Consider the following 26,520-nt stretch of genomic DNA (forward strand, 5'->3'; position numbering starts at 1 on the left):
TCTGCATATCTATCACTCTCCCAGTAAAGTAAAACTTCCTTGCATTACATCTAAGCCTCTGATCCTCTTTCATTTGAAATAAACTTCTTTATGAATTTAAATATTTCGATTCCATCTCCTCTCCAAGATACACATCCTGACATCCCTGATTCTCTTCTGATCAGTCCCGTCCTGCATACCAGTCACCATTTTGGTAGCCCTTCCCCATCACCCCCCCCCCACCTTTCTCCCGTGCCATCCTTCCTGCCAATCCTATCCCCTATTCCCACCCATCCAGCACTCCCTCCCCAGTACCGCCCCCTTTCCCTCCTCCCTCCTGCTGGCTACTCCCCCCTCCCTAGCTTCACACAACACAAGGAAGGAGCCGCACGGTACACGGAGCCGCCCGTCCTCTTTTTCAGCGACACCCGGATACCGACACCCTCCTGTCCCCACCACCCAGCCGGAGCCATGAGCTGGGGCACGGAGCTTTGGGTGAGTACCGAGCCCGGTGAGGGAGGCTGGGGTTCCGGAGGCGCCCCCACTCCGCTCCCGGGGCGCTTTTGTTTCCTTGGAGTAAGGAGGGAGGGTGTGAAGGTGATTTGGAGGTCCGGCCCGGTGCTGTGTCGGCTGGCCGGGGCTGTGTGCTCTCGCCTGCTGGCAATTAGCGCCAATGAAGCAGATAAAGGCGCTATTTTGCGAGGCGCACGCTGTGCCCTGGCGATTAGTGTGGCATTTCGGGAGGGAAGGGGTGGCGGGGCAGTTATTGAGCTGCTCTGTATTGTAGAGGCGCAGAGTCTGAGGGCTTTTTATTTCGTAAGAAGCCGTATTTATGCCGCTAATGCCTCCTCTGAGGGTAATTCATTTACCTGGCCCTGCTTTACATACCCAGGGTGCTGGGTGCCCGGGGGCAGAGGGCTGCGCGTGCTGGCTATTTCTGTGCATTAAACCTGTCACTGGCATTGTGACGCAGCGTTTTAGGCTACCTTTTTGCCCCTGGCAGGTCTGCTGTGGGGCATTAGTGCTCTGTTACTGGAGTGTGCATTGAGCCCGGTCTCAGGTAAAGGGTGGCTTTGTTTCTGTTCACACCCTTTCTTTCATGTCTCTATACAGGCTGAAGCTAGTCTTTTTCTTTTTTTTTTCTTTTCTTTTCTTTTCTTTTCTCTCCTTGTCCCCCCTTCTCCTCTCCTTGTCCCCCCCTATCCATTGATCCCTGTATTCTCAGTAGTGGGGACAGGGTCCTTTTATAACACACAGTGATCTGTCAGGGGAAGAACCAGGTTTGCTAGACAGCGGTCTACAGCGGGGGAGAGAAAATCAGACCCTACCTTTCCACTGAACTGTTTAGTAACTAAGAATATCCAGACAATGCCCTGTGAGAGAATGAGAGGCTGCGAAGAGGCTTGTGATTTCTAATTACTTTGCATCGAATTAGGAGACTGAATCGGCATTAACAGCGAGCATACAAAGCCTTTTCGCAAAAGGGATGGCTGCGATTAACCCCTTCAGTGTTAAAATAGCCCTATCCTTTTAAGCATTGAAAGGGATTATTCTTGAACAATAATAGCTATATATATATAACAAGGTTTCACACATTGTCATCCCAATTGATTGTAAGCTCCTAGGAGCAGGCTCCCTCATGTCCTTCAATATGTGTAACACGTGTTAATGATATATATATATATATATATATATATATATATATATCACATTATGTGTTTACTATATTCCCAGTTGTAACAGCGCCACGGAATCTGCTGCCGCTCTATAAATAAATGTGATTGAACGCTTCCAACCAAAATTCAATCAGTGTGCACATGTGGTTAGAATCTGGAATGCTTGGGAGCGAAGAGGAAATGAGTGGAAGACCACGTTTTGTTAACTGAATCATACTTGGTCTGTTTTCAGGGGGATCTAGTGACTTTGTTTTAATTAATGGCCGTTGACTGTAGCGATGACTTCACTGGATTGGTATGTTCTTTCTTTCTGCTTCATGGTTTCTGAGTTTGTTTGCTCGTAAAGAATTCAAATTGAGCATTTTTTTTTGACAATTCAGAAACCTACGCCGATTGTTCTTGGGAACGCCAGGCTGAGGTGGCTCGTGTTGATACAACAGGTGCATGCGCTTCTCGGCTCTGAGCGAAGGATAAATGGAGCTTCAGATCAACGGCCAAGTGCCGTATCGTTTCTATTGTAGCCTGATATATTAAATGTGTGATGTTTTTACAGAAATTGTAATTTACAACTTTCAACGTACGCTCCTTCTTTATCCATGTATTCAAATTAATGCTTCCAGATTATGAAAGAGATAGAGTCCTGTACAGCTGGGGCGATGTGTCTATGAACGACAGACACTGTGTTATTCCTCCTTTGATCTTTGTATGGTGCATGGCAAATGTAATACGGATGCAGTGCGAGATGCGTGTTGACAGCATGGTCGTGCAGAGGTAAATCACAGGAACTAGACATGCGTCCATACCGAGCATGAATCCTAGTTCTGAGCTCAGCAAGATGTCAGGGATATTGTTTTATCTTCATGTGAATCAAGATAAGGTCTTGTTTAATTTAGTCTAGGAATCCTAAACCTCTAATGTGTCTTCTGGTGACCAAAGAATGCAGACTTTGACAATCGATGGCCATCTACTTAAGACAACTCTCATCAATTGCAGCCACCAGTCATTTGAGGAGCACCTTCTGGCCATTATATAATCCATGCTATGCTTATAATGAGATATTTAATGTCTAATAAAAATGATAACCTCATTTAAAACCTCAATTGGGGTATAAACCTCTGATACTTCATACTTTATGTAGAGTAGTCAAACATACTCTTTGGATTGCTTTTTACTCGCATGCAGATCCTTCAATCATTTTTCGTTCCCTACTCCCCGAACTATTTTGATGATCTGCAGAATGACGAGACACCTCTTCATTACTGGCAATGGCTTGACATTTATAAATAATATTTGGTGATTTTGGAAAAGCTTGTGCAGGGCTCACGTTTCGGGAACAAAATCATTTTCTTGTGTGTCTGGTGACTTATGATCTCCATTGCAGGAAACATATGGTATCAGGATGTTGGCCCATGTCTTATTGGAACATGTGCAGACTGCTGTAAAGTATATATGATGCTTGAGATTAGTTGTGTCCTTTTCATTTAATGTGCATCTCAAATGAGTCGTTTTAACATCTGAGCAACAATCTGCAACTAACATCATGCTCAGTCTAGTCGCTGGTCATAGTGGGAGTCTTTAATAGCCGGCATAACATGAGTTGCTTACTCTTGATGTGGTAGGTTTGTGGATGTGAACTGCTGACCTTAAACCTTTTTTAGGGTGATTTTATCACAGTAGTTAATGAATTGCAGGACATACACATGGTATGGAGACTTTTATTTGCACAGTTCTTTAGTAGATGCGTGGGTCTTTTTTCTTCTTCTTCAAAACCTCTCAGGTCTTTATAAACTACTTGAAAACCTTGGTCCTGAATGCTCCATGATTTTGGTGGAACAAACCCGTTTGAACACTGGACCAGTCACGCAAGAACCAGTCTTGCTTTCTGTGTCTATCCTGATTCAAATCCTTTCCTTAAGATATCGGGATATTATGTGGCCAAGTCTTGAGGATTCTTCCTGGCTTTCGTTGAGGATGGATACTGGGGTTGTAGCGTTTAAGTCCATCCTCTGCTCACTGCACCATGTTTTATGAATAAAACCCAACACGATCACACATGGCTTCTCGGCACAGTCTGTGGAAAAAGCCTCCAGGGTTAGGGTTAATGTCAGCCAAGATGCAGATGGCAGTAAATCCCCATGGATCCATTTAAATTGCAAATTAAAGAGAATATACTCAAATGTACTTTGGTCATGTATATTCAAATCAATTATAATGTCATGTAGCTCTTTGATAATGCTAATGTGATTATTATGTGTTATTCTAAGTATTCAGTTGGATTATGAACTTCTTCAGTTGTATTACATGAATCTGTGGTCATTTTCTTGTTAATGATTAGCAGAATGGTCTCATTATACAGAGCCCCAGCTTCTTCATACAGGATTAAGTGTAATATGGGCTGTGTCAAGCACCAGAGATATCGGTAAAGTTGGGCACTCTGGGTTAATTCATTAAGTTGGTCTGTCGGCCGCACTGTTCGGAAACATGTGTTGATGCTATGGTTACTATCTATAAACCGTCACGAGTATCTCTGAAATAGACTGAAAGAGAAAACACAACCTGTCTTGCGTCTGGAATTCTGTGGAACTCCACGGCTGCCGTTGGAGATGTTCTCACCGCCGGCCGTCGTTTACCTGTAGTGGGGACTTTACTTGCTGTACCTTTTGTGCTCTGATGAATTGCTTGGTAGTTTAATTCCCGGTGATGAAAATGAAGTTCAGTGAAGAGGGCGTTGTAGATGATCCGAGTTTCAGCTGTTAAATTGTGAAAGCTTGCTGTTTATTTTGAGTTGTATTCCAAACAAAAACTGAAATAAAAAAATCACTAAGAACATGGAACATTAGTATTTTTGACTTTGGGTTGCGGGATAATCCAAACAGAGCCTGTGTTTTGTTACAGCCCTGCTTTACAACAGTTGGTCCAACAATAATTGGCATCCAGAACATACAGAGTTCAGTCTGTCATGAAGCAATACCACGTGACCCTTTAATGTATACATACATACATGCATACATACAATGATTAAAACAAAATGGAATGTAATACTACATGAAATAGTCTCTGGATGGTACATGTAATGAATGCGTTAATTTAATAATTAAAATTCAGGTATTTGGAGAATCAGTAAAATAGAATTTGAAGCAGATCTGTCACGTGTCTCCATTGCTATCTCTTATAGTCTTATGGATTGAATAAACACGTGTATCTGATTGCTACAAGTCATGTGTGTGTAAAAATCACACTGTGTGTGTTCAGTGGAAGCGGTCGGTGTCATCGCAGTTACATCTCCCCTATTGTCAAGTTGCTGATCTCTGTTGACTGCCCCAGGCAGCCATTGTCGGTGTGAGCAAGGAGCATGACTTAGACGTACAGAACGATCTAACACGCTTTTTAGATGCACAAAATCAACTAAAGGCTTTTGTTTTATTTTAATGAAAACGTGTGCGCGCGCGTGTGCTGTGTCCGCTGTGTTTATATTATTGTGGCCTTTTGTGTGAGTGAGATGGATGATCTGTGCCCATCAACGTGTCATGCTGTTTCATCCGTGTCTGTATGTGAAGGACACTGTCATTATTTTATCGTTTCCATGGCAACTCTGTTGCGTAGCACAGAAATGCTTTCTGCTCATGATGTAGCAAGTTATGTGGTGTCTGTTCTCTGGCATTAATTAAAAATACTGAGATTTATCCCTACTTACAATTATAATGTTGGGTAGGGATACATCTCTTGGTGCGGTGTTTAGATGTAAATGGATTTAGTATCCTATACTTATCCTTCACATTCTGTAGGATTCTATAGTGTTAATCAAACCTCTGCCGGTGGAAATGTCCAGAAATACCTCAAAAAAGACTTTAATGTATGTTTTGAGTAGGGTATTCGCATGCTCTTTTTTTCCTATTGATATAGTCGATTAAAAATAGAAAATTAATTTACCCAATTATAACATTTCAATAGCTCTCAAGAATGTGTTTTTTTGTTTTGGCCAAGTAGAAATTTGTATCCAACACTTTATTATTTATTTTACATTTGCGTCATCGTTTGCTCCATCAGCACTCAGCAACAGCTTAACCGAGTCAATAAAAAAACTTCAAATACATAAAATGCAAAATACTGAACAGTAATAACCACAAAGGATCCCCCCCCGAATATGCATTTCACCCTTCTGTGTAAATCTTTATTTTTTTTTGTTTCCTGCCACAAATCATTCTGATTTCCTGTTTCAAAACATAACGTTCTAACACGTTGCCAGGTACACCGTCTGAAATAAACCCTTAGAAGCATTGTTACAAACTCTCGCCAGCTCCGCTGTGCGACTGTTTGTCCATAAACTCAAAAACCATTTTATATCCTCTAAGATTTTATACCATTTACATCTGTAAGATGTATTGGCCTGTTGGAAATACCACAAGTGTATGTGATTACATATTTAATGGCCTGAAACAAGAAGCATTTTCTTTCACAGAGGGACTCTCAAATATTTATTTCCCGATTTCCTCCAATTTTTAATGCATAGCTTGAAGACCCTGATAGATTAAATTACATATACCCCCCCCCCCCAATAAACTGCGACATGAAGGAAAAACACACAATTACTTTCCCTTTTAAGCTAGATTCATATCGGATGGTCTTATCCGGGGAGTAGAGGCATCGGTGAAGATAATTAGGAGGATGAAGGAAAGCAGATTAGTCCAGAGCAAAGCCAACGTGATGGACGTCTGTTAAACCTTTGGGCTGCCAGAAGGGATTATGCTCATTTGACTGTCCGGTTCACTTTCTCACTACCTTTCTTTAGTAAATCCCATGTATCTGCTGTAAGCTTCACTTATAGGTAAAATTAAAACCCTGTTGTACAGTGCTGTGGAATATGGTGGTGCTATACTGTATAAATCATAATGAAGCAAAAAATTGCTCTGCACCCCCACACACCACAGACGCAGGCATGTTGATACGGCCGTGTGGAATTGGCTCTTGTGTGTCCTGCTCCAGCTGTGATGCTTCCCATACCTTAGAAAGGTGCTTATACGTTCATGCTGGAGTTTGCAAGAGTCATGATTTCAACTCATTGATTAGATCCGAGCCAATCTTTGTGTAAAGCAACTCAGGCATGTATATAGATCGGGGGTGGGGGTTGCCAGAGGTTGCCCCGGAAAATGCACCCAATGTGTTGGAGTTGGTCTGATACCAACCATCAGGGGACAGCAGAAGCGTCCACATGAAACGTTCTTCATGTACAAAAATACATGGCATGTTTGTGTGGGGAGACGAAGGAGCTTCTTACCTGGGGTGTTACTTGGTTGAGGACCCGTCCTGTCCCTGCTTTATAACATGCCAGCTCTGATCTCCTGTTGCAGGAAGAGCTTGGATGGCCCTGTATGCTGCATAGTACAGTTAGTGAGATTGCATGACTAGGTAGGCGTTACCCTTCACTTTCCCTTATATATGTACCGCCTGCCTTTAATATAGCGATGTCTTGGGTTTGTGCGATGGAAACATTCGGAATGTGTCGGGTTATCCAGATGTTGTGAAACCAAAGTGTAAACCGGATTATCGCAGGATCTTGGACACTTTGTGCGTTTCCTCAAAACAACAACAAAAAACTTTTTGTACATTTCATCATATATACATTTTAAGGTGTAATTGTATGGTAGTCTGAGGTAATAACTGACATTATGTCTGGTGGGCTATTTCTTTGAAGTAACGTTTGGTGAATTATGTTTAGTTTTCCTGTGTGTATAATAATGTTATGTATAATAATAGTTATGTGCGTAATAATATAAATAAATATCGGTTCCCCTTTTTGCTAACTGGTGTCAGTCGGATCCCGACTGTGTGGTGAAAGGTACACGTTGTCCAGTGCGACGCACGGAGGTAGTTCTCGCAGGCCTCACGGGGTTGAGCAAGCGGGGGTGTCTTTCCTTTGTACAGGTGTTTTGCAAGAGTAGGAGTGGCGCTTCGCTGCTGAATCATGTTTCATCCGTGTGAGCGTGCAGGTACGGTTCCTATGGCATTAACTCTTTGCTCTCCGCGTGTACTGCAGACATGTATTGTTTGTAACTCCTCTGCTGTGTGTATTAAAGGTGCGCGTTCTAAGCACCGCTGCTTCGTTTGTCACGACCGTGAAGGTTTGGGATCCTTTTGCAGCAGTGCCGATGCTTAAAGTAATCCAGCTGGGGTTCTGCAGAGAAATAAACACATTTTCTTTATTTTTGTAACTCGTAAGCCTCTGTCAGGCAGTCCGTGAAGTCGCTGGCCCTTCTTGTGTATACCAGACAAACTTGTTTTCTTGGATAGCTGACACGTTTAGTGTTAGTGTGTGACAGCAATGCTTATCGCTTACACCAGCATTGACAATCCGCCTCAAGCCAATTTCTTACCATGCCTTTGGTGATCCAATGGTGCTCTCCTTCATGGTCACGTAAAATGAATGAGGAATTATCACAGCTTTAAGTATTAATAAAATGAATCATTAAAACTGCCTTTTTTGCCTGGGAGGTGACGTCTGTGGCCAAAGGTGGCAGACCTAGCAGGAACAGGAGATGACAATAGAAATAGAATGATACACTTAGATTGGCGTTCATTAGTTATTAAGAACGGTTACATAGATGTTTTTTTGTTTAGTATACTGGAATGTAATATTAGTTGAGGTATATATTTATAAAATGCTGATTTGATACCCTCTGAAGCATCTTTATGCATACGTGTGATTCCAATCAGATTCCCTGTCATTTTTCACGTGTCTTAACAGCCGTGTGAATTCCCATCTCTTTTGACGCTACAGGCATTTTAATGCTTTAATGACTCTAACCATGTCCCTTCTGTAATAAACCAGCAAAAAAAAACAAATCAAAACCGGACATAATAGATCTCGTCCACACAGCTCTAAGCAGAATATCATGTGGATTTGCTTGATGTAAATATTCCATGATTTGGGATCGGGTTATCTAATATTAAGTGTTCGTAACCATAATCTGGGGATGGATTCCATTTTAATGGGTAACCCCTAACGCAAGGGAAAAAATGTTCTAATAGGCCAAAAATAATACTTTCCACAGTTAGTGTCCAAATAACAATCCGGGTATCCATTGAAGCCAGACTGTAACCATATACATGCTAGAATGGGTAAATAACCCTGCTAACAGTCTCTATTCTTGTACATATAATCAAATGTGTCAAAAAGGAACATATGTAACTATAAATATATATATATGTAGATATGTAGATGTAGATATTTAGATGTAGATATATATAGATATGTATATATAGAGACAAGTGGAGTTTGAATGATACCTCTATTGGGTAAATATAGATTGCAAGCTTTCCATTAAGGGTCTAATATGATATTAAGCTGGACCGTCCTCCCTCAATTTTGTTTTCCTTTAGTATTCCAGCATTCCAAAAAATGTCCTTTCTCAGATTTCCTTCTGTCTCTCTACCGCTGATTCAATGCTTGACGTTTTATTCTGGCTGGATATATATATGTTGTGTTTGGAAAAATTAAGTAAAAAAAAAAAAACCAATTTATTTGGTCAGTGTGAGGTTTTGGCTGTTCTTTTGGTGCAATAAGCATCTGGTTGGTTAAACTAATATATATTTTTTTCCATTTGTGATTTGAGGTCTCGTTGCCGTAAAACATTCTGGAGAGAATTTCTGTTTATTTATTTATTTTAGTTTCTGACTTTGCGTTGGGTATGTATGGGTTAATTTACCAGTCTGAATAAAATAGTGTAATCCGAGTATTTTTGCCTGCCGCCTAAATTTTACTTATATTTGAAAACTTCTATTTTAATGCTCGCCTGTCGTTATCTGATTAGCTGTTTTATTTGCACACACGTTCTCATGTGGTCCTGTATATAAAGAGCAGTTCTAGGGCAAAGTTCCCATGTAGTGCAGTCACCCTAGAAACACATGTAATATTTCACCTGGTTTCTTTATATGTAACTGTTTGCTGCATAGGTGAGATTTATAAATATGGACTACTGAATATCAGTTATACACGGTATAAGCCCCCCCTCATTAAAATCAGTCCTCTTTGCATTGATCGCTTTAATGGTAAATGTAATAATCTGTTTTTATATCTTTAATATACTATCTGAGGACTATAGTAATACAATAATGCTACTAACCCTGTCCTAAGGACCACTAACCTTAAAGACTTCTTAGATGCCACACCACATAATGCGTACCACTGAAGTTTTCATTCTGCCTTCACCATTTATTCAATCTACCTTTTTATAGAAAGGATATTTTAGATCAGTGGTGGGAAATACATCAATTGGTTAAAAATAACGGGGATTACTAAAATAAAATTTTTGGTTGTCTTGATTATGATTACTTAACTACTTACTGGTATTTTCCAAGGTTTATTAAACGGTTAAATCGTGCACCAAATTCTGACGGCAAAATTACAATTTCAAACAGTTTGGGGGGGGCGGTCTGACCCCTGTTTTATTAAATATAAGGGAGTTCTTAAAAGCCAAATGAAATATTCTCTGTAAACCATATCGATGGTTACTGTTTCAACTCAAATGCTTTACCCCTTTTGGTTGCAATGAAGAAAAATTCAAGGCATGAAGACGTTAGGCTAGTTGATGAACTATTTCATGAGTTATGAATTTCTCCCATCTGGTTTTAATTGCTTTTATGGGATGACTTGTTTGCTCGGTCCCGTCTGGAGAAAATGGAACTGTCTCATGTACAAACCGGAGTTCTAAAAGTTTCAAAAGTCCCAAGGAAGAAACCTACTGATCTTGGAGTCTACGCCAGACCCATTAATTCAACTAATGCTGAAAGCCATCTCAACCGTCAGACCTTGAAATGCTTTTACTTAATGTAAATCAACTTAAAACATCTTAACATTTCTAAGTCAGATATTCAGAGCATGCGGTTAGTGATTCATTAAAGTTCTAAAAGAAGATGCAAGGACCTTCATTACTACTCATGCATCTTGCTGAAGAACATCGCTTCTTATGCTTTGTGTGTTTTATGTAAAAATCTTAAACTGAAAGTCTTGAAAGTTAACATTCTTTACACCCCTTCCATGCCAGAAACCGATGAAACAAACGCATGTTGATAATAAACACAAACATTCTTATTCCTCCAGTTTGATATTTTCAGCATTCACAAGGTGTATTTGAGCTTAGTCATTGTACATTTGTGTGGAGGAACTAAACAAGCATGATGATTATATACCATGCCTACGATGCATATTGCATGAACACCTTTACCTGCGTATTCTCAGCAGGCGATGCATTTCTTTCTTGCTTAAACTATTCTTAAACTTTCTTTATAATAATGGTGGTTTCCTGCTAACTAGAAGTAGCATGGCTACTTATTATTTTGACAGCCTTGGGAAATTTTATATTAAGACTACGAGAACAAAGTTACAACCAACTTCATGCAAGGTCCAGACCAGCGATCGCCGTGATTAAGAGCTGAATGAGGGACAGAGCTTTGTTACTCAGGAAATAACATTTCTTTTGTGTTTGTAAAGGAGAAACAAAACCGAGTTGTGTATTACTCATGTTTTTAGGCCTCGTAACGTGTGACACATACATTCCTTTCTTTGGATTCCTGGAAAGTCTGATCGCTCTGCATAGGGGGTCTCAGACTATTAGAAAGGAAGCAGAATGATGTTACTTGCAAGCTATCTTGTTCACGTCTGGAACTGTCGTTCAGTACATTTTATTTTGTATCGGCATTTGACGGTCTTGTGATTTTTATCACCTGATAGTTGTGAATGTCAGTGATTCTAATGTAAATGGTATGTGTGACATCACTTCCTTTCACATGCATCACCAGGAGCAATTCTACGCATCTGTTTTACACGAGAAAAGTCATATGAAAAAAACCATTGTGCTGCTTTTCCCAAGAAAAAGCAGCGTAATAAATAGTGAAATATTACTTTCCTGGTCAGTAACACATTGAATATAAAACTGTTGATCCTGTTTGTTGGGTGTCCAGCCTTTTCTTTATGAATCGTCGACCTATGCGTTTGTCCATGCGCTTAAGTGGCTTCTTATGATTACGTGGTGGGGACAGTCTCTGTGTGCGCGCATTCGCTGGTCTAGATGTGGATGAAGAACTGGAGCCAAGCCTTTCCATTTGAGGATTTAAACTAATTGGGATTTTTGTTTTAATCCAGTTTAAGGATCTACTGAACGTCTGTTTTTGAGAACCTAAATTAACTTGAATTAAATGTATTCTTTATAACACTATATATTTTAAACAGAAAGTCTGATAAAAGGCCTCAATGTTATTACTTTTTGTTTGTTTGTTTTTTGTTAGATCGTCTGCTGCATGTACCAGACCTTTACTTGTATTGTATTTATTCCGGGGCTTGTATTTTTCTTATGCACAGATAAGGAGAGGTTGTTCAGATGTAATCAAAATTCAAAGGAATTTTAGCTAAATTATACAATGTAATAAATCAACGCAAACCCTTCAATAAAAGCATGTGTATTCCCGTGAGTGAAACTGGGAACGTGTTTAGAACGTATTTTAAAATATCTACACTCAAAAAGTAACCATTTCCTAAATCAAGGTCTCTAGTTTGTGCAAAGTATAACTAGCCTGGACACTGATCTTTAGGCTATAAACAATGTGTTGCTTAATCTCAAACCCCTGCTAAAAGAAATGGGCCATAATATGATTTAGAAGTATGCTTTGGGGGACATAATATCGTTTGTCACAGATCAAAATGCTTTGATTTTGTTATTGAGAAATCATTCAGGTGGCCAGGTTATGATATGTTTACCACTGGATAATATCTGTGAATATGGAGCTAATGGTGTGGGCAACCATGTGATTTAGCTCTTCTTATGTAATTTACTAATGAGGTATTGACTGAACCTTTATCCCTGTAAATCTGCAAATGCAACTTGGTCTTCATGTGCGATTGAGACTCAGGCATTCTACTGCATACTACAGGACAGTAATAGGAAGACGTGCCTCTTATGCCGAACCTAAATAACATTATTTTAGTCTCTAGTAAAAATTATGTAACAGTCAAAACAATACCAGCTACTTTGTTTTCTAAGCTGAATTGCATGTACTGTCCTTCTAGTGCTATGATTTGGAAAGAATGGCGTTTCCCACCTACCTAACCAGAAACCAGCCTCGTGAAAGCACCACTAGTAATAAGAAAGGAACTTTCAATGAGGGCCTGACACTTGATTTGGGATAAGACATAGTAGGGTGGGGGGTAGCTTTGCATGTGTAAGTACTTCTGGGAAACACAATAAAACAACAAAGGCAGATAGAGCACCGGTATCTGTTCACATTGTTTTAGCAAATCTCCAACAGACAATTAGTTTTTGTCTTATTGTCTTGTGTATACCTGTTCTGGAACCTGGTGTTGTAGTAAGTGAAGTGGCCGTGTTTATTGATTAAAGAATGTGTGCTTCAATGGACTCATTGTCTCTCTGTGAGGTTTGTCTCCACTCCTCCTCTTGGGATATTAAGAGACCGAGCTTTGCAGAACAGTACAATTTTGCTCAACTAATCCGTTGCTTCCCAGGCCCACTTGTAGCGTTAGGCTTAAAGAGAACATATCCACCTTCTGTCTTTGTGGCCTTTTTGCATATTTCTTTAACTTTAGGACATAATTAAATATTAACATTATCCTAAGGATAGTTTAGAGGCCTTAACCATATAATCTAGAACCTTGGTAACAACCCAGGACTATGACTGTGTTATAGATGGTACCGCCCTGTAACTTTCATCAAAAATGTTACTTTTTGGATAGCTTTTCCTGGTCCCGAGAAATAAGTCGGTTTTTGGGTTTGGAGTAGATTATATATGGCTATTCCATGGTGTCCCAGAAACTGAGGTGACCTGGCATAATGCGTAGGAATTAAATTATCCTCCCTATTCAACTATGCATTATGTAGGACTACCTCAGAATGTATTATTTGGATGTTGGTCTTCTGTTCATGGTGGCCTTGTGCATCTCCTGTGCATGCTTCAAATCCCCTTACTATATTTAGTAATCGCTTTTATGTTATGGCTGTTCTGTTTATCCACCAAACCTTTATCTACATACTAGGCTCTGACCCTTTAATTTTAGACTATGACCTACCACTTGAATTTTTATGCTGGCAAACGGTTTTCTTATGAATACCATTAACATCTGAATTAAAGAATAGCTGAGAAGCACAGCCTGAACCCTTCTGATGTTCCACCAAATTCCAGCAACTTATTTTCTGCTAATGAGCTCTCAAGTGTTAGACGTTGGCTTCAATTAATTTCGTACTCTGGTCTTAAAGCTCCGTGCAAGCTGAAAGAACCTCTCTTTCCTGTTTGTTCCCTTAAAACATTGATTCCTTTGTCTATGTATCGTTTGTTTGTAGGAAATGTAATAATTTTTGTGCCAAATGTGTTCAGCTCGTGTGTTGAGAAAAGAAAAGACTCTCCGTGGCCTGAAATTCCAATCACCTTACCTCAGTTGTCCCTTGTGAGGTTACACATCCAGCTTGTATCAATGCCTTGGCAGAAACGTGATAGTTTCATCCTCTAGAACATGTCAGAATTTTAGTACTTCCAGCTGTACAGGGGGGAGGCAGATATACGGCTTACAGCTAATAGGAACCGTATGTCTGCGTGTATTTCTTTTTTTTTTTCTTGTGGATTCCCCCCTGACAATGCCTTTACTGTGGGAAGCAGCAAATCTTCGTATATTTTGTTGCCATCAGCAATAGAGCTGTGCAATTATTATTTTGTTTTCCCGTGGTGTGTTGAACCAATTGTGCTGTTTTAAGGGACAAACTTGCCCTAGAAAACAAAATTGTGTTCTATATGTTTGCTGGACAAATACCCCCCCATAACATTAACCAGCATATACATGTAAAATAGCGGATCATGTTAAAGAGGAAGTGCCACTGTGTTGTCTGCAGCAAAGTTACGTTGTCGGTAGGGTACTTGGCAATGTGTGTTAAGTAGTTTTTTGTTATTTGAAGAGCAGGAAAACTTACGTATAGGTTTGCATGGGCGTTCCTTGGTTCTCGTTTTCCCCTGTGTGACTTGCTTGTAGTTAATCCATTGTTTGCTGTGGTTCAGCGTCGCCGTTACGGTACTAAGAGGAGCTGACACTTCTGACATGAAGCCGTGGTGTTGTCGCAAGCTTTTTAGTACTTTTGTGGCAATCTGTTGCTTGGCATAAGGCACCATCTGTGTTATAAATATTTAGGGGATTTTATTGCACGCTGCGTCTAGTGCTGTTTCAATGTCCAAGATGCCTCCAGGTGAGCACTAGCTTCCCGAGTAGCTGAGGGTCATAAGCAGGTTAGAAATGGAGTGAAACTTAAAAGTGATAGTTACGATTTATGCGACAGTTTGTATTTACTTGAAGTTCCTTACCATTATAGTACAATAACTAAAGGATACAGAAGTATATATAAAACCTACACACTGATATGGATTCTGGAAGTGTTCTTCGGTTACAGACTTGCTTGGCCTTAACTTCAAAGTATGGCTATTTTGGGGATCGGGGAATACGTCCTGGTTCCAAGTACCTTGTTGGAAACTGCGATCGAAATGATAAAGTGCCTGGAAATTTCATGAGATGTCTGGGAGCTCCTTCCCTACCTCCTATGTGAAATAACCTCTGCTTGAGGACATGATTGTAAGCGATATGTTGAAGTAGGATTAGGAATCCCTAGAATATGGTTATCCGTGTTCCTAACACTTTACTTCTAGCTCCTAATCCTTTTTCACAAGACCAAGAATTGGTTATGGGCTGAGTCTTACATCACGAAAAACAGGCAGTCTAGATGGGCCAATTTCCATAGAATATATAAGAATTTTCATACTTAACAGGAAAATCTGTCAGGGGGCAGTCCAGCGGTTCAGTGCAACCCCACCGGTGAAGAATGCATATTAAAATACAACTTTAATGTATTTGATTACTGGAAAAAAACACTTTTATGAAGAAGCTGCAGCTCCCTCTGTGGTCTGGGTATTTGCGCTGCTTTTGGGAGCCGTTTCTGTGCATGCGTGCCGGGGTTCTCTTTAGAACTCATGGAACTCCCACATATTGAGTAGGTATATTTTTGCAAGCCAAGAAATTCGGGGGTGGGGAAGGGGCCAACAATGTTTTTCATATAATTGTAGATTCTCTTTGGTAATGTTTGGGTCTCTGAAAGAAATATTACTGAGAGAGAATTGCTGGCTGCGGCATATTTCTGGAGTCCGCTACCCCGGAGGTTATGCAGAGTTTAGCTGTCAGAGCGTTGCCTACTCGCACCGTAGCTTTCTGTGCCAACTTTTTGACTCCATTAAGCACAAAGTCAAGCCTTCCCTTTTCTTTTGCTGTCGGCTCAGATATCGCAGTAATTCAGACATTTTATTAATAGACCAGGCGAGCGGATCGCACCTGAAAGCCAGCAGCACCAATAAACATTTCAAAGAGGAATCTCTTGTAAAGGCTTTGACGTCCAGGCCTGTGAACGCGTACGGATGAGCTATGTGCGACATACGTTTTAAACAGATCCGTAGATGATGCATTTGTTTTGACACATCCTATTCCTGTCTGCTTTAATGAGTCTGCGGCATTTAAAATTAACATTAAGCTCGATGTGCATGCGTTTTCCCCTCCTCACTACCTACCTTGTGAATTTAAAGAGTGCTGTACGCTCGGGGTGGACGCGAACCCAGAGCCGTGTAGTAGCTGTGACTCCTGGTTTGTGTGTTATTTCGCATTGATCTCTAGGGACACATCCCTTCCTGCCTCCTAATTTATGGACAGTCCCTCTAAGTCCCCCACACTGACTTATTTATAGCTTCTGACCCTACACGCCATCTTATATACTTTAATTGTGCCCCCCCTGCAAATATAGCAGGGGATTCAGCAAAATCTGCCCATGTGCATTCACCCCTTTCCCAAGCCTCAGCTGTCTTCCATGCAGGAGATTTATTCAACCAAAATAATCACTTACTTTCATGAAATACTTGCTGCTAATCGGCTCCAAAAATGCTGCAGCTAGGGGTCCCATTTCAATGTGCTTTAAACAGCCAATCAGCAGCAAGATTTTTCAAGGAGGATGGAAGCTGCAGCTGCAGAGCTATAGCATGCTTATTACCGTACTCACGGTCCCTTTAACAGCACATTACAGAGGAAAGAACAAGGGCCTTTTCTTAAGCATATTCTTGCTTTTCATTCTACTCGTATGAATATGTAGCTCCAATTTTAGGCTGTCATGTGCTATTCAGGTGTCATGTTTATGGCTTTACTGCAGATCACTTGTGGCCGTTCTTTAATCTCTCTAAATCATGCAGACCAAGGCATTACAATTTGTGCAGTCAGATAAAGCCTTAATATGTAATAGCCAACAATTAGTTGATAGAGCTAGACATACAAGTGGCAGATGGTTGATTGAAGCTGTTTTCCTGTAAACGGACAGGAACGTCCTCCTAAAAACGTCCCTGTACTTGTGACGGATTTCAGGCATCGGTTTTGTTTTTTTCTTCGAGCAAAAATACAATTTACATACCTGGTATGGCATACCATGCATATTTTGTCTGTTTAAATAGCAGATCAAATTTCTTGTTTCAATTTTGAATTTCAGTGTTCAGTTTGAGTTTCTTTCCAACTTTGCCTGTCCCGAATGTATGTTTGTATAGACTGAGGAATTTCTGAGAGCCTTAATTCTGGAAGGACCCTTTATTAAAACTGCAGTGACCCATGGGCAAACCTGGAGTAGAATATCTAACTTGGGGGAACCATATGTGGGATAATGAGATTATATATAGCAAGTTAATATGATTTCCAAATATATAGTAATGCTTTACTGATGGCTATTGCGAATGTTGATGTTGCTTTAGCAAACTTTTATACGATTTTAACCTTTTCTAAAATACAAAGATGCAAATGCATTCTAAATAAAAAATAAACGGTTTGGTCAACGATAAATTGGTTGTTTCCTAATTTCTGTAATTTGGGAAAAATATATTTGCGTCTTTGCATGCAAAAGCTATTTTCATGTTCTGTTATGTAGCCAATATTTGGTGTAAAATAATGTTTGTGTATATATATATATATATATATATATATATATATATATATATATATATATATATATATATATATATATATATATATATATATATATAATTATATATATATATGCACACACACGATTGTGCTAAGTGACAGCTCTCTGAATAAAGATCAGAGCATTTCTACAAGGTTGCTACAAGTAATTCCTGTTTGTTGTAGGGCTAAAAAATAACTAACCTTTGGTCTGAAACTCTGAATGCAAGGTAACCGTCTCGTACCCAGCCCCCATCCTCTGGAAGGAGCGTACATTGTGTTAAACCCGAATAAGTGACACTATTGCCCTTACCATGCCAGGAACTTCCCTCGACACTATATCAATATCTGATCAGCTGACAGCGAAGTCTGAGCTCCAAGTATCTTTTTCACTAATTGTTTTGGGTTTTTTTTGCTAGAGTATACATGCATATATATTTTTAAAGATCAAACTTATAGAACCATTTCTACAACCATAGGCTTGTTTAGTAATCTGCTACCGAAGTCTTATCCAAAGTGCCAAGCTTCGAACATCTAGGGAAGTTCTGTCCCACTTTGGTGTTGTAAAGGACCGTATTTTGTTGGACCCACAAATACACGTGTACACACTTACTCGAATCTGCGCACGCACTCGCATTAAAACATGCTATCATCACAGCTCTGCTCCCTTATCTTGTGTGGAGCCTTTGGTCATGGATATTACCCCAGGGTTACGTAACATACTATTACATGACCCCACTGTGCTCACACCTCCACAAGTAGGCCAAACCAACTTGGACTGGACCTGTTTCAACCATTTGGACTGGCTAGGGGATGAAATGCACCCGGCTCCAGCCCGCTCCTGCTGGTTTTCCTTCTGGTTTTTGAGGTTCACCAGTTGGACAGCCCTGATCTATGAAGAAAAAAAAACCACATTACATTATGGTCCCTGGTGATTGCTGCACACTTGATACTTTGCCCCATAATGTCCCCCCGCCCCCGTCTTTTTCCATGTCCGGATTATATTCTTTGCTGTTCGCCATCAGGCTGCATAGTTAAATGGGCCAATCCCACATACCCTGTTTGCTTTTGGTTATGTTATCAGTACCCTTATCCCAGTGCCAAAAGGTTATTGGTATATGTAACTGTCTGCTAATACATGGTTACTTAAAGGGACGCACTTTACAACAGTAAACCCTGGAAACACATGGGAAAACCAGAAAGGCCAGTTTCTTATTTCTAACACCCATATGGGTCACCGAATCAGCGTCGAATGACTTGCAGCACGGTGGTTAGCCAGACAATGATGTATCTAGAAACATTGCAACCCTGTGCCCTGAAACCCATGGGGGTTAAATGTCGCCTTTGCAGCCATTTTTAGCTGTCGTGCGTTTTCCTTCCCTCCCTTACGTCACACGAGAGACTGTCACATGGTGACGACATGCTACAACGTGCCACGTGCATTGGCAAAGGACTTGCCCTAAGTGCCATACGTGGGATATCTTTTGTGGATCTAGTTAAAAAAAAAATACTTTTTGGCACCAGTATTGAATATCAAACATCTAAAGCTTTTATCCCTGCCCACGTGCGTGAAATGATTATGTAGTGGAAAATGTAAGCAATGTCGGCGTAGATATTGTTTAAATCATTTACCTGGACCCGCCTGACGAGATTAGAATAATAAGTCATAGCTTATGAGATAACATTGCTGCTCCCTTTTTAAAGGTTTATCGAGACAACACCAAGGAGGAGCTTTGAGAAAATGAGAAACCTAAACCATAATGACAAATGCTAAAAATATGCTTCCTTTTTCTTTCTATTTGCATCTAATAGACATCCAAACACATAGTTAAAATGCAGAGATGTCTACTGCTGTATTATTTTTGTTTTATATAGGGCCATCAAATTCCGTAGCGCTGTACAGTGGGCGGACGGCATAACAAGTAGTATGTAGCATAACAATTTGACTTACGCAACAGGTGAGGAGGGCCCTGCTCCAAGAGCTTACAATCCATGGAGTATTGCATAAAGAAGAATATTTCTGGGCCGTGTAATGTGGATGCAGTGTAAGTGATAAAGGTTTCCTTACAGACGGTTCCGGTGAAAATGGGAGAAAGGTGCATGTGCTCTTTGCATATTATAAATGAAAGCCAGTCTTTCTTGTTACACAGCGCTTGCTTGATGATGATGTAATGTCAGAATATATATAAAACATTGAATCATCTAGTACTATGTGAGATATTTGACATCTCCCTGGATTGATGACTGCTGTGGAAACATTGAATATCTTGTGATTACAAAATCAGTAATGTGATAAGGCATTAGTAATAATAATAAAACCATTCCAATCAATTTTAATGCTTAGGAGCATGTGACCGCAGCACAAACAACATCTTCATAGATAGCACAGAGAAAATAATTTAACACAATGGATATGTTTATTTGCCTTGTTATATTTCTGCAGGGCGTTCAGACTTTGGGATCATATTTAATTTCCCTCTACTTTGTGTGCTTTTTTTTCTTCTATTTTTAGAGATGGGATCTATCTCATAATGGCTTTAAAAGTAAAGGCCTTTGTAGTGCAGAGAAATATTGTATCACCTCGTGTTGGGTGGATTGGGGCAGTAAATAGATCCTCGGCACATTAGGGGGTTGTTGAGTCATCTGCATCATGGGACCGCTTCCAGAGGAGTCCGTACCTATGGAAGTGTTAGGTTCTGGCGTCTCTCCCTTCTAATGACGTTTACGTGCTCATCGGGTGTTGCGGCAGGTCTGGCGATGAGCTCACCATCCCAGAGACTTTGGGCTAAAACCTTCCGAGTTCCCACATATGTACAGTTTGGTGTTTATTCATTTACAGTTATTAATGGTTATATCATCAATTGAACACATTCAATGTATACGTTTCTGCTAGGCTGGGATACAAATCTGTTTGCCATATTATTAGCTACAATAAGGTCAGTGAAAACAAAAATCCCTTTAAATGTATCTTTAGTGGTCTTTAGTAATTTGCATACTAAGCCCAGTTAAAACCCAAGTAAAACCAAAGAGGGAGATCCCGTGGAAAATACATACAATATCACAGGGATTCACCACCACGTACACGGACAAGTAGTGTGCTAGCTTCTACAATGCTATAAAAACTGCCTCTGTCTGCCCGTTTTCCCAGACATTCAGTACTTCAAACACGTTTTGGGTAAATTCCTGCATTCCAAGCCACCTCCGCGGAATCTACATCCTCGTTTCCCGCTGACCCCTGAGTGCAAGCTGCAGGGGACGTATTGTCTTTGTTTATAGGACTCCAGCGGATTCCGTAGCAGGACAGTGAAAGTTGGCAATAAGATTAACACTCGTTAATCACGCAAATTGCTCCTGCAGACATTGTAAATGAGCAGGTGGTATAACCCGTAGGCGCGGTGTTCCTGTATTAAAATGACAGGGACTGATGGAAGCCCTGATACATATTATGAGACTTGATGATCGTTTAACTCTATTGAGTGTCCATCTGGTTTATAAATGTTTTATGATGCCTGTAAACCTGACAAGTCCATTGCATTAACGTTTATTTTAGAAATCTGTCAAATGCGTGTTTTCTTGCTCACGGTGAACATTTTTGCCCTCAACTATGGTTTGTAAGCTTATCTTCTGTGTAAACCAGGACTATGTGTTAGATTGTCAGAGCTGCAACCACATACTTCCCATACCAGTCTGTAACCTATTGTCTGGCGTTTCACATTTTCGGGCCATTATAAGAGGTGTGGGGAATAATTGGCTGATTACACATTTCATGAGTGACTTTTCTGTAAAGAATGTAGGCTGGTACTTTTCTACTCCCGGGTATCAGGCATCACACGAGGGAGGCACTGCTGCGTAAGCAGCCCGTATAGCAGTGTCATATAAGTCTTATAAGGGGTCCCTTAGTGGATTAAGGGAGTGACTGACCTATACAAGAACGACACCGATTGCTAATTTAATAATTTCCCCCGTGACCTTATTCAGCAACGAACCCGGCCGTACCCTGCCCATGCCTTTGGCTCTGAAGCCTGCTAGACGAGCTGGGGTACTGCGTTAGCACAGGGAGCGGCACGGCATCGCTGCACAATATTTTACAGAATCGCTATCCGGAACATTGACTGGGTTGGGGCATTTCATTTTTTTTTTTTTTTAAAGTGAAATTATAAGGCCTCCCTTTCAGACAGTTGATGTTGGTTGAATGAGATCTGTTGCAGAGATAGGAACGCATCAACATCTCTGTATATATCGAAAACACGGTTATATATATTTAAGTCACATTTGCATTTCAACTATGGGTCTCGTGCTTTAGTTAGCAGGACATCTTTTATCTCTGGGTGCTAAAATATGACATATATTATTTTATCTATCTGTTGGCACTAGATAGATGTGCTCCAGCAGCTTGCCTTCGGATACTTGGCTGGGAGATTTCACTTTTTGCTTTAACTTGCTTGCAATTTTGCTTTTTTTTGGTTCTTTACCTCCTACCACCTGTCAGTTTTTTTTCTGTGGTTTTCAGAATCCTGTTGGATGAGATTTTAAAAATATCTAAGGTGTTGACTAGAAGAACTGCTGGAGGATGAGATGGCTTGTGTGAAGTCCGCGTGGGAGGACGGCATATGTCACCCCCCCCCCCCCGGTGTACTTGTTATGGCTGCTTCTACTGGTTTTACTGAGTAAATTGTCACCCAAACAAATATTCGGGAGGTATGTGTATATATATTTAATATATACAACAGAATGACCTTATTTAATGTGTTATTCTTTTAAAAAACGTTCTCATTAGAAATTGGGCATGATCTGGTATACATTTTTAGATAAACCATTTGGCCGGCTGTTGTTAAATCTCGCTGATCTGCAGATCTTTTCTTTTTTTTTTTTTCTTTTTTTTTTTTTATTTGTCTTTGGCTTTTATGTAATTTGATCCGTTGTAGGAACCAAGTAAGCATTTCTTTCCAGCTTACGTATTGCTGTGTTTCAAGTGATTTTATTGTGGCATCCGGAGTGCCTCCAAATGACAGTAATTTTGGTCAGTGTAGGTGTCTTCGTGCTTAGAAAAGGCACGGAAAGTTACTCATACATTTCTTCATTACATAATTATCCCAAGTGGTTTTTATATGATTGCGCTCCCCTCCCTTCAGTGCCTGCGGACATAAACTCTTCTCCAAGTGTGGACTTGTGCAGCTGGACAAAAGCAATGTCTTAGATGGTCATTCCTAACTGGATAATCCCTGAAAGCATTCCCTTCATAGGAAACATGGGAGAGAAGGGTTATATTAGTTAAGGTATACTTCCACTGCTTTATTCCTGTATGTACATGGTCCATTGGCAAACAGGCAATCTCATGGAAACATTTGTATAATTGGTATTTTTTAACAAACCAAGAGCAGACATTGGTGACAGATGGTCTTTGTCCAAGGACTTTGTAAGGATGCTACAAGATTTAGTCCATTAACGGCTGGGATCTTTAGGAAATTCACTAATAGTACATTATGTTAATTCCTCAGGCCCCCGGCAGAATCAGAAGAACATGTTTTTTGATAGTAAGGCTTTTAATAAGTTATACTCAACTAAAATATTTCATGCCCAAGGTAAAAAAGGTAAATGTATGTTCTTCTGAGACGATCCACTCTCTGTTTTGAAGAGACAGACATAGCCGAAACTGTTTTAAGCCAGCCTAAAGTCAAAATTCAAATGCCTTATTTTATAAAAGAACATGTTGTTATTCCTATGTGTGTTAGTTTCCACATCATTCTAATTCCATAGATTTATATTTTTACAACAGGATGCAGAACCCATCAGTTACAGGTAATTTTAAGCAGTAATGGGCTGCCCCTTGTGCATATATTTGGGATATTTGTATTTTAAAAATCTCGTTGAGTGTTCTTGGGGAACAAAGTTGAGAATTACCAGTAAAGCAATATTATGAGAAAACAAATAAAATAACGATGTAGGAACTTTGGCTCCAATCAAGGTGACGCTTGGACTGCCTGGTGGCATTGCCCGTCCATCTCCTTCCACTCCTTTACTCTTCTGGAATTGGATGTGATCAGCGGGTGGCAGGCTCTTCTGCCCTGATTGCCAAGAGCTCTAGTTACGGCTCTAGCTCCCCGATTGTTGGACTATCTGGGCGTGTAACGGGTTAAATTCCCAGGTCCAATTTGCAGATTTGGAAAGGAATGCTCCCTGCATCCTTCCAATGGTTCTGAATCGTGTACGTTTTTCTCTGTTGAGCGAGTTATATTCTTGTGTCTTTAGGGTTGCTTCATTAAAAAATAAAAAATAAAAAAAATTCTGGATTAACTAAATGTTACGTAAGTTATATAAAATAAACTTCTCAAGTTGACTTGGATGTAGTATGTTCCATTTTAAAATCCTGTGCCCAAAGGGAAATGAAAATAGTTCTAATTATTTCCAGAAGAAAGGAGAAATGCCATCTGTTTTGAATTTATTACATGTCAACTTGCTATAAAATCATTCAGAATGTGCTGTTAACCTGATATGTTAATAGGATTGCTTAATGCTAAACTTGTCATAGTCTCCCATGCCCTGGTAATGTTCTCGTTAAGCCTTCTTCTTTATCATTGATCAGTGCTACCCGTTGGAACGTAGAGTGCTTATACCATCTAAAAGCCGGGGTTCGGCGGATGCGCAGTTAAGCATGTCATGATATACAATGCGTGTTTGTCCAATCACTGCTGCATGTGGTTTGGGCAGAGTTTTTACACAGAGCTCAGTTAATCGATAGGGATCACACATACATGTGTTTTCCATGTCTATTTACCTATGTTTAGTAAGGGGTTCGTCAATAGCCCCGGACCCACCAATGTTACTTTAACGGACCACAGTGTGTGCTATTTGGGTCCTTTTTAATACCAGCAAGAATGATCGTTCCAATACATATTCGAGGTCCGTAGCTTATTTAGCATTAGAGCTACACAAATTGAGGAGATAAAGTTGCAGAACAAAATATGTTGCGTATGTAAATGCAATGAGACGCGTTGAAAGCGCAGGTCTGTAGGATGGAAAGACTCCATGCTCTGTGTTACTGATAATTTGTATCTCTTAATTTGTTTTTATGTTCTTGTTGTACATTGTATACAATGTTTATGTTGGCATATTGCCAGGATGATGCAAAATACTTCTGAAGTAATTGTTTTTGGTCCTGCGGCTTTATTTCTTGCTTCTCTCGTGTATTGCACTCACAGGGTACTCGCTAAGCAAGCCCCCCCCCCCCGGCTGAAACCTGTGAATGGCGAATCATGATTTCAGTGGATGAATCCTCGAGCTGCTCCTATATGAAATTTGCTAGAAATCTATAAATAAAATCTAGAAATCATGTCTTCTCGTGTATGTCACTCTTACATATAACCTAAACTACTTACTAGGCAAGTTATTATGGAAACTACTACTCTTCTATTACAGAAATCCCCAAAACATGCTCTTTCTCAAAGCCTGAGTTGTAGTTCACTAAACCTAAAGCCTCATTTCCCCCCTCATCCATCCCAGTTGTTGTTACTCTTACCTCCTATAAAGAAGGAAGCTCCTTGTAGCAAGTGAAACAGAAGCGGTGTTATAGAAATAACCAACTATTACCCCCCCGTGGCCTTAATGTGCTTTATAATGTATACGTTTCTTTCCCATTGCTGAGAATGATCCTGTATTGGACGTATACTCCGGTCTGCTTTACTAATACACACCATGGGGGCTTCCTGGCTGCTTTGTGTTATTCAAGGCTATTTATAAAACCTTTTGTGGTGCCAAATCCGTTCACAGTAACCTTTCACTTTGCCGTAATTCGTGCGCGATGATCGAATCCTAACCACCGCCCTGCCAAAAAATGATTTTCACGATAAGTCATCTTTCCTGGGATGGACTCCTCCAGTCTATTGCCATCCACCTGGCTGCACTCTGGCAACCTATGTTCTTATTCCATAACTAATGCGATGGCTTCTACTCCAAATATAATCTTCACCGCTTCTTCAAAAAACACGCATGTCGCTGCGCAGATTTACAGTGGAATTTGAATTGGTTGGATGTCTATTTTGTGTAATAAACAAGGGTAGTTTTGTCCTCTTTGTGTTAAATATGCCAAAGCGGCACAAGAAACGTTCTACTGATTTATAGTGTTACAGAACTTCACACTTAGTTAATGAGCACTAAAAACCTATGCAAAGATAACCGGTTAGCATTGCCTTTGTTGGCTGATGTGTCCTGCGCTGGCAGTGAAAGGGTTCCCACTGGCGTGTATTTTACTATTTTACTACAGCACTGCAAACAATGAGCCCTGTGGGTCAGATAATGATTGTGAAGGTGCCGTTAGTGCTGCAGGAGGGATGGATGTAAGCAGCCATTGTTAATGGGCATTGGAGCCTCTGCTTAAGCGAAGCGGTGTGTTGTTCACAGGAGTCTGGGATTTCCTGTTCATTAACCCCTTAAATGTCAGAAGGATTCTAGCAGCTGACGCTTAATGTTAGAAGTCACTGAATTCTAAGTGAAAGGCGTCTATTTTATGCATCACAATATAGCACCCTTTAAATCAAACTTTCTTCTGGATTTGCACGTGATTTAAGGCTTTATATATTAAATAAAATACCGTTGTTTTTTTACCAATAGGGAACAGTAACTGGACTTTTCATGCTTTTGCATACATGGTGAACAGATGGTGAAAATGGCCTGGGGGCCCCTAATAGCCCCCTGCAGCCGCCCCGGTTTCAGTCACAGCAGTTTGTTATGCGGACAGGTATGGGTTTGTATTAAGAGGCAGAACAAATCATTATGAGAAGGATGGCAATATTTTAAGGGGTCCTTCTAATTTCAGGCATCAGTTTTATATGCTAAATCTATTTTCGG

General features: G+C 40.2%; 1 protein-coding gene across 3 annotated transcripts in view; it reads left to right on the forward strand.

Moving 5' to 3' along the window:
• The first annotated feature begins 334 nt into the window (after window positions 1-334).
• Window positions 335-26,520, forward strand: part of FNBP1L (formin binding protein 1 like) — a 51,573-nt gene continuing 25,387 nt past the window's right edge. For all 3 annotated transcript variants that reach the window (XM_053470122.1, XM_053470121.1, XM_053470123.1), the window contains exon 1: window positions 335-474. In XM_053470122.1, the coding sequence (XP_053326097.1) occupies window positions 451-474 (24 nt within the window). In that variant the 5' untranslated portion in view covers window positions 335-450. The remainder of the gene's footprint in view (window positions 475-26,520) is intronic.

The sequence above is a fragment of the Spea bombifrons genome, chromosome 6 (genome assembly GCF_027358695.1).
Source record: "Spea bombifrons isolate aSpeBom1 chromosome 6, aSpeBom1.2.pri, whole genome shotgun sequence".
In the NCBI taxonomy this organism is placed as follows: Eukaryota; Metazoa; Chordata; class Amphibia; order Anura; family Pelobatidae; genus Spea; species Spea bombifrons.